Here is a 9,062-nt window from a genome sequence, read left to right as displayed (position 1 = left end):
TTCCACCACAGAAGTTAATCCAAACACTTTTTAACAAACTTTTTTAATCACCGCCATAAGTGAATATAAGGTGATGTTTGTTTTTTTAAGCAAAAATTCATGAAGTTTGCGAACCACCTCTGCAACCCTATGCAGTAGAAGAGGTGGACCAAACAGCTGCAGACTGTAATAAGAAGCGTTTTTGTTTTTTTAACATCTGCATGTTGCTGCAGATATTAAAAAATTAAAATAAACTGATTTTATAAACCAAAAATAGTTTTTTAATACTCAAAATTTAATAATGTATGACATTTTAGTAATTCTTTATAATATTTCAGCAAAAAATAATGATATTTCAACAAAAAATAAAGATATTTTAGCAAAAAAAATAATGATATTTCATCAAGAATTTATCATTATTCAATATAAAAAACAAAAAAAAATATCAAAAATGTAAAATAAGATTTCAACAACATATAATCAAGATTTCAGCAAGAAAAAAGAAGAAGATGTTGGAAGAGGCAATACAAGTGTTATGTCAAACAAAACACGCATAGATGTTTTTAACTCTGAAGACTTCTAAAAAACAAACAACTGCGAGATTAAAAGTGTTGCGTGTGTGCTGCGCCGCGCAGCAATAAAAGATCTGAAGAGGTTTTTTACAAAAAAACAAACAGCACCTAAGTCAATAAGTCTTTTTGATGTTCATAATGAAATCCCAAACACACTCTAAGTAGCTAGCTAAGTTGGGTAGTTCTTTCTTTTGAAGCTTTAAGTTAGATGCATGATCATCTTACCTAATCTTTTCTTAATTATCATTACTTTAGGAAAAAAATAAACTTAAATAGTAGAAGTTGATCTACTCCTAGATTTTTTAGGCTCATAACGTTAAGAACCAATCATTATCCAATTTAGGAATTAGAGTTTGAACATATGCATAGACAAGAGAAGTGTCTTTCATTGAAATTAAACCTAAATAGCCATTACTATTGGTATCGTATCAATGCTTAAAAGCTAAAACAAGTGTTTTCATAATCTAACAGTGAATTAGTGACTTGAAAAAACGTAGCATTGTATTGTATGATTGAAATTCGAAAATATATATATATATATATATATATATATATATATATATATATATATATATATATATATATATATATATATATATATATATCATAACTACGTAACTTGTCTATGCTTCACAAAATTTGCTAGAATTGTTTCTAATAATCTGGTGAGGTATCCTAAAATTCCAAAATCTCCCTTTAGAGGAAACCAAATTCTCATGGCACAAAAACTCCCAAGAAAACCACTTCTCAATCATTCGATCAACATCATGAACAACCACATTGGTCCCATTGGCTAAAACACCTGCCATAAAAATAGAACCCATTCTTCCTGGTGACTCTGGTCCATCTCCATCTGGTCCATCCACAACAATCACATCCCACTTCATCTTCACCACTTCCATTGGCATCCCTGTTACTGTTAACCCAAGCTTACATTCCTTCATCAAACTTGTTATCCCAGAACGAAGATCACAGCTTGAGTTTGATCTTGCGTGCTTCAGCAACTTGTATGCGTCCTTGGCATATGTGTTGTACTCAACTTTATAAACTTGTAGGGTGCCATTAGAATTGGATTTGGAACTCCCTTTCAATTTCTTTAGGTTTTCTGGATTGTCATCTATAAAAACTGTGGTACCACCTCCATTAATGGCGTGTAGCTTGAGGTACTGGTCTTGTAACCCGAAAACAAGAAGGTTACATGGAGATTTCTGAATGATTATATCCATTAGAAATTGGATCTCCTTTTGGGTGAGTGGTGGTTTGTGGGTTTGCTTCAGCTTGGAAATGATGGTAGTAGGTGAAAATATCGATGTGGATGATTTGTTTATAAAAAGTGTGGGAGATGAAAAAGATGATGAGGTGATTGTGAGTTTGAGTAGTCTAAGAATGGAGATGATTACTAGAAGAAAAACAAGAGGAAGGATGATTTTCCTTTTGGCAAGTACCATATCTGGAGAAACCTTGAATGCAAATGCAATAGTGGGTGTGGCAAAAATGGAGCATTTTTTTTTGTTTTTGTTTTTGTTTTGATGTAATGCTTTTCTTTTTTTCTTTCCTTTGGAAGTTTGTTTTAACAACTAAGGGAGGGATTGAAGGGGGTGGGGGTTTTCCAATTAAACATGGTGGTGTTGGTTTGTTTGTTTTGGATTGAGTGAAGATGAAGAATGGATTTACTTAAGTTGGAAGCATGATGATTGTTGGGCAGGAGCAGGATGGAAAGCCAACCACCCACCCACCCGCTAAGTATATTTTTATATAAATTTAAATGTATTAAACATCACTATAATAATATTTTTTAAAATAATGTAATATATTGTTTTGTTAACGGAAAATGACTGAAAATGTTCATCAAAGGTTTTAATAATTTGGGTTTTCTTTATAGCTAATTTGTTTGACCTATTATTAATATAAAATATATCTGAAACGAATCATCTTCATATAAACGGATCCAATTACCACTCGCTTTCACGTGGTCCTCTCGATCGAGAACACATCTTGAATAATTTTTTGGAATCCAAATTGAATAACCCAATTAAGTTCGATGTCGAGTTTGTTTCATTGATTAGTTTCATTTTGGATCGAAAAATGGATCCTTGTATAAATGAATTACACATAGAGATGGAGTTCTTAATTACATACACAACGTTTTGAGAGAATCTATGGCTTGTATGCCCAAGACTTCTTTTTAGCAGAGATACCAAGAAGAAATTGTTGGCATCTTATGAAGCATCTTTCGCATTCAATAACAAACATAATAAAACATGTTTACAAAGCTTTAGATATACCAATTTTTATTTGCATTTAAGGCAGACTATAAACCACGGAAATCGCAGAGAATCAATATTTTAAGACAAATCCAACGTTTTCATTGGCTTTTTTTTTTCTCTCAGTCTCATTTTAATAAAATGATGTCACGAGTAATGCAAAGTAACAATGAAAAGAAAAACATACGATACACTTTGGACACCTTCCACAACTCTCACTCTATCCTCACTTATCAGTAGTAATGCTAAGTAGCAAAGAAAAACATACGATACATCTGTGCATAGAGATTAAGCACATTAGTATTCATGTTATTCTCACCTTTAAATGCTTCAATCTCCATTCCATGCTGCCTGTCACAGAAGTTTGACATTATATATTAATGTCATAAATGAGTTACAAACTATTTATAAATACCTATTTGTGGCATTCACCCTAAAGACTAAGTCACCAACATTATAGAGAGTATACAACTTTCAGGATGCAACTAGAAAGTACATTCAGCATTTTAAAAAAAAACAAAAATAGAAATGAATTCTATCACTTACAACTGAAAGTTTATTGAAGTGAACAGAAAGTCACAAATGAGATAAACCTTTTTATACTCACAAATTCAGATCCAAACAAGAGAACTACAAACAGAGAAAGAACAGTTTCAGGAACATTCAGCAAAAAAGAGGCCTTTTCCTACCAAGATGTGTACTAATATTCATTGTTTCTGTGTTTCCTGCAAATAAGGTGAGCTGAAATCTACTCATTGCTTCTGAAAACATTGATTTTGGTAATAGAAACATCCCACATTGATTAACACTTCATAACAATTTCGTTTAGGACTCTTGGTATAATTTCATACACAATCAAGCAATTCAGCAGGAAAATATTATAAGAAAATAAATCACAATTAGCAATCATATTACTCCGTTGCTGAAAGAAACATGAAATAGAAAGGAGAATGAATGCAAAATTTCATCCACAATCGAGCAATTCCTCTGCGACAGATTATCAGGATATACAAAATAGTACGATCATCATAAACCACAAATACAGTTCTCAATCTTATCGCTCCAGAACTGAAACATAAAACATGAAATAGAACAGGCGAATGCATGTGAAATTGCGTACACAATCAAGCAATTGCGCAACAACAGACGAAAATTACCCTAAGAAGCGCCGACGATGATGTTATTAATAGGAATGAAGATTAGTTTAACGAAGAAGCCGACGAATCCCATTACAACGAATCCAATGGCAGTACGAGAAACAACTTTTGTAAATTCTGCACCGAATCGTAAGAAATCTGATAGTTAGATAAAACGGTAGTCGGTAGGTACAAGCATGCACTCAGAAGCACAAAAAATTCGATCGAGATGCATGCATACCTTTGCGATCAGGTTTGTGGCACCTCTTTACAAGGCGAGCACTGTCCTTAGCGAACCCCCTCAAAGGATCGATGACTGAATCTATGGCGTCCATTGTCGAAGCGTCGAGAAAACGGCGAAGGAGTAGTTGGAGAGAAAAAAATGAAGGGGGGGATTACGGTTACGAAATTCTTTTTATTCATAAATGACAGTAATATGCTTCCATGTTCTAGAAAATCACAATAATACCCCCTAAGCGCCACAGTTTTTATTTAATGAAACACGAAACGGCACACGTTTATAAGAAGGACCCAAACTTACAAGTTACAACACTTGTTGGATCAATTTGGAAAATTATAAGCAAATGATTAGAAAAAATGTATTATTAAAATAACAATTTGGATTAATAGAAATTAGTTATTTGTAAACATATTAATTATAACAGTAATACTGTAATTATATCATTTTAGCATGGGTTTTAATAGTAATTTTTAGAATCTAGGTGTGTTTATGATTAATTGATGAGAAATTAAATATCCTCCTACTTTTTGTTCTTATCCATCCTCTTATCCATTTAAATGATGACAAAAAATAGGAGAATATTTAATTTCTCTTAATTGATAGAAGAATTGATAAGAATAAAAGTAAAATGATATTTAATTTCTCTTGATATAAACCAATGGACAATGGTATCAATGTTAATTAAATATTTACATTGCGTGTTGTCTATCTTATCAACTTTAGAAATATGGAAATTTTCGGTCCATTTTCACAACCAATTAGGCCATGAGGTGTACTTCCCAAGCCAAGAGGTGTGTGTTTCTTCCCGCTAAGCAACTACGGAAGCACGACGGTCATGGGGTATACTCCCCAACACAGTAGCCACGAGAGAGGATGAGAGAGGAGAGAGGAAAGGAGTGAAAAGCAAGACAGAGATAGAGATTGTCCAGTGTTGCCTCTCGTTGTGCATATCACAATAGCCAACGCACGTGGTGTCAGGTAAACACAACACTACCCTCGGAGTGATGTGCACTGTGGTGGTGAGATGCCAACATGGCTACAAACACCTCTCGTGACCGGTATACCATATCCTTTAGGGTTGTACTTAATTTAAAATGGACAACTTCATTCTAATCGAAATGTTATGGTCAATTTATTTTGAAATATTTGTTTAAAGCCACAGGCGATCAATTTATAGTCAAATAAGAAACATGTTTATAAAAAGGAAATCTGATTAATCATAAAATAATTTATTTCTTATTAATCTGATTAAATATAAACTGATAAACCAATATATTTCTTATGGGCCTTTTTTCTTGATTTTTTTTATATTAAAATATTAAGTATTGTTTGAATAAAGTGTTAGAATGAATAAATAGAGTCTATATGAAGTTAGTGTTGTATAAACAAGGATCGTATCCTTTTTGTTCTCATAAACATAATCTGACCAATTTTATCAATTTCTATGTAAATGATGTTGAATAACAATGATTCCTACAAATTTTTCGAAATTGATTTAGGCTAAGCTTTTCAAAACAACTTATTAGGTTCCACACCACTATAAGTTAAAAAAATGTTTGGATGAAAGTAACTTATTCCGGTGGGGAATCTCTTATAAGTCATTTTTTTCATAAATACCCTACACTTACTTATTAACTTATAAGCTAATAAGTTAATAAGTTATAAGCTAATAAATAATGCCAAACACCCCCTTAGTTGGTCTGGGAATGTATTTTTCTTAGGGGCGGAAAGTTAATGTTGACATGCTAAAAATGATAGTAAATCTCTCTCTCTCTCTCTCTCTCTCTCTCTCTCCTTGAAAGCTCAATCACAATGCGTCTTTACCCTTCTGGTTTTTTCGATTTGCGAGCATGAAGAACGTGTTGATTGCATTGGCCTTGTGATGGTGTGACGGCGTGTAACAGATGGAGGTTCATTCATGGTGGTTGAAAGATTGGTTGGCAGTGGTGTTCGTCTATGAGGAAAATGATGAACAAGGTGGGTTTCAGCTACAAGGAGATGGGTCTTCGCTGATGCAATCAAGGTGCTGACTGATCGAAATGACCAATCAAGATGATATGGTGTAAAGCAGTAAAGGTGATGCTCTAGTGGTTGCATGGGGATGAACAATTGATCAGAGATGGTGAAGTTGCATGTGTTTATGGAGAAGATGATGAATAGGGACGACTATAAGGTCAGGATTGGAGGATGTAAGATGCTGGTTTTTTTTGTTGCAGGTTCGAGGGCATGTGAAGATGAAGATGAAGACAAAGACCATGAAGGCATCATCATGACTAGACAAAAGTTTACATGATTACCCTTCATAATTAAGCTGAACGGATGTTTTAAACCATAATATTAGAGTTGAAGGACGTTTTAAACCATAATATTGAAGAATAAGCACCTAGAAAACCAAAAAAAAAAAATCCACCGGGACCAACTAATCCAATTCCAAAAAAAAAAAAACTGTAGGGCCTCAATGACTTCATCTCTTGATTTTATTTGCACACCACTATAAAGTAAAATTATAAACAACCATAAAGAAACAAAGGATCTTTGTTTTTCTTTTTTTTTTTTTTCTTTTTTTTTTTTTGTAAATATGATTTTATATAGTTTATTGAGTTATATCTCAGTAGTCACAACAATCCTTCAACATACGACCTTAACTTAACTTAACTTTAGCTCTAACAAAACAAACCATAAAACCATAAAACAAAGTAGGCTCTACCCATTTGGAAGAAAGAAACTGACTCTATCCACCCATTCAAGTATCAAGCCATGCCTCCACTTGTTGCTGTGCGGATTATCTGAAACAAAGCTGTTACAAACCAAAACCATAATCAGTTACAAAATTACAAAAATAACTCTTTTCCAATGGGACTACTTCATGGCTTTAACAGAACTTAGTGGCTGTTTCTTTTTTACTTAAAATAGTTTAATGGATTAACTACTTTATTTCTACAGCTATACATGTTTGTTTTTTACTTAATCATGACAGAATTTGAACCAAAAAAACTGGAGTAATGTACTAAGACGCTAACCCTTTACCTATTTGTCTTTCTTCTCTTTTCCTCCCAACTCCTCTCACATTAATATTGTTAAAATTGATGAATATTGTGAATTTGTTTTTTGGAAAGTAAGGGGAAAATGGTCATTTAGTCTCATTCGGTTGGTTATTGTAAGGAGCATATGTTTTTGAACAATTAAGAAGGATGAAGTTCTATGTTAAAACCATTATTCATGCATTTTCATTCTAAAAAGTCTATATGTGGAAGTTTGAAATGACTTTAATTTCGTGATCAGCATGTAAATATATAAAACAAAATGAAAAAAAAAAAAAGAGACTGGAAAAGTTTAAACAAGAGAGAAACTTACAGGATCCTATCACCACAAATATGAAGAAACCAAGCACTATAGGTCCCACAGGGTAAGAGTCCTTTTTCTTTGTTGTAGTTTCAGGAACAGAGCCACGCTTCTTGATGTTCTTCTCAAACCTCTCCACCTTTCTATCAGCCAAACGCTTGGATGTAGTCTACAAATGAAAATTCACTTATTAAGCAACAGGAGAAATCCATCCATGATCCATGAATAAAGAAGAACTAAAAGGTACATCAACTTTGAATGCTAAAAACAAAACAAAAGTGTATCAAAAAGCTTCCAAAACTCTTAAGTGACCCTGCCTACCTGGCCAACCAAACAAAAAGAGACATGCTTGATGCTTACATGTATTACATAACCTAATTTTGAATTCCTATACGAATAGTGCTTCCAAGATCCTATTCCCACACAACATATTGGAGAAAAAAGCAAATTAAGGAGATAGAAGCAAACATTTCCCAGAATATTGAATAAGTTTTTTGTGAGAAAGGTGATCAGTAAACAATTTGAATTTTCTCTTTTTAGTGAATTAGAATAAAGCATAAATTGAAATGAAAACCTTTAGCATATTGAATTGATGTGACATGGCAAAATACCAGCAATATGTTATATGTTTTTTTCTATGTTATCCCTTCATATTATGATCCTAACACATCATAGAATCTGTACGCTTCAAATTCAGAATATACTCATTCGCAGACTTCTCTAATCGAATACTTTTAGTCTTTTAGGAGTTAAATTAGTTTCAAAGAAAAATTACTACGTCTGGATTTCAGATGTGAAATATTCCTAAATCAAGATATATTCTTTCGATCACCAACGAAAGCGATGACTTTAGTTATCAGGATATATCTACTAGTGGATCGAAAAATATATAAATGGACATGCTAAAAAAAACCTAACATACTCATTTAAGGAAATCCCAATTTCGAACAGATCCGATCGGTGTTACCCAGATCTAAACCAAATTCACATGCAAATCCATCAAGCTATTGGATCGGACAGCCCTAATGCGACGTAAATAGTTATCGACTACAAACAGCACAGAAGATCAAAAAGAGACGCAATCAGAAAAGATCGGGGAACTTCAACTGTAAGGATTGAAACACCCCAAATTCAAGAAACAGGAGACAAACGGTTACCATTGTAGCTTCGAAGGATCGGATCTGCTAATCTTTGATCGATCTCGAGAGATTGGAGAGAATTTATGAAGAGTTTGTGGGTTGTATGTTCTTCCTAACTCTTTCAGAAACCAGCGCCTGCGATTTAGAGGAGGTTCTCATATACGGTGGACCGTCTTATTATACCGCATTACACACGTAGACACAATAAAACCACGCGTATTCACGAAACTAGTTTCTAACGTAAAAATAAATAAATAAATAAATAATCCCAGGTTTTTTTTTTTTTTTTCAAACGACACTTTTGGTCAATAATATTTTATTCTCGAAATTTTGTTCCAATATCTACTGATTATATATAGTCTCAATTGTCATAAACCACCTTATGAACA

At 33.2% G+C, this 9,062-nt stretch overlaps 3 protein-coding genes across 3 annotated transcripts; all 3 read right to left on the bottom strand.

The window, feature by feature from the left end:
- Window positions 1-1,170: 1,170 nt before the first annotated feature.
- On the bottom strand, window positions 1,171-2,241 carry LOC145116213 (arabinogalactan O-methyltransferase 2-like). Its single transcript, XM_079052577.1, has one exon. It carries the CDS (start codon window positions 1,997-1,999, stop codon window positions 1,175-1,177), a length of 825 nt encoding a protein of 274 aa, XP_078908703.1. The 5' UTR covers window positions 2,000-2,241; the 3' UTR covers window positions 1,171-1,174.
- A 653-nt stretch (window positions 2,242-2,894) lies between these two features.
- On the bottom strand, window positions 2,895-4,370 carry LOC145115837 (secE/sec61-gamma protein transport protein). The gene is made up of 3 exons (XM_079052192.1): window positions 4,193-4,370; window positions 3,973-4,089; window positions 2,895-3,166 (listed from the first exon to the last, which is right to left on the bottom strand). The coding sequence occupies exons 1-2, from the start codon at window positions 4,284-4,286 to the stop codon at window positions 3,974-3,976; spliced, it is 210 nt and encodes a 69-aa protein (XP_078908318.1). The 5' UTR covers window positions 4,287-4,370; the 3' UTR covers window positions 2,895-3,166; window position 3,973.
- Window positions 4,371-6,640: 2,270 nt separating this feature from the next.
- LOC145115892 (uncharacterized) lies at window positions 6,641-8,850 on the bottom strand. The gene is made up of 3 exons (XM_079052251.1): window positions 8,692-8,850; window positions 7,547-7,703; window positions 6,641-6,989 (listed from the first exon to the last, which is right to left on the bottom strand). Exons 1-3 carry the CDS (start codon window positions 8,692-8,694, stop codon window positions 6,943-6,945), a joined length of 207 nt encoding a protein of 68 aa, XP_078908377.1. The 5' UTR covers window positions 8,695-8,850; the 3' UTR covers window positions 6,641-6,942.
- Between the last annotated feature and the right edge of the window lie 212 nt (window positions 8,851-9,062).

The sequence above is a fragment of the Lactuca virosa genome, chromosome 5 (assembly GCF_052849685.1).
Source record: "Lactuca virosa cultivar CGN04683 chromosome 5, Lactuca_virosa_CGN04683_v6, whole genome shotgun sequence".
Lineage (NCBI taxonomy): Eukaryota > Viridiplantae > Streptophyta > Magnoliopsida > Asterales > Asteraceae > Lactuca > Lactuca virosa.
The sequence above is the reverse complement of the archived record's forward strand: the minus strand, read 5'-3'. Positions and strand labels throughout refer to the sequence as shown.

What these genes read in the sequence shown, in the direction of transcription:
- LOC145116213 (XM_079052577.1), bottom strand. Translation starts at nt 1,999, where the DNA reads ATGGTACTTGCCAAAAGGAAAATCATCCTTCCTCTTGTTTTTCTTCTA.
- LOC145115837 (XM_079052192.1), bottom strand. Translation starts at nt 4,286, where the DNA reads ATGGACGCCATAGATTCAGTCATCGATCCTTTGAGGGGGTTCGCTAAG. An exon ending in CCACAAACCTGATCGCAAAG is followed by an intron (nt 4,090 to 4,192) that starts GTATGCATGCAT and finishes GATTCGGTGCAG; the next exon opens with AATTTACAAAAGTTGTTTCT.
- LOC145115892 (XM_079052251.1), bottom strand. An exon ending in ATTTGTGGTGATAGGATCCT is followed by an intron (nt 6,990 to 7,546) that starts GTAAGTTTCTCT and finishes GGTTTGTAACAG; the next exon opens with CTTTGTTTCAGATAATCCGC.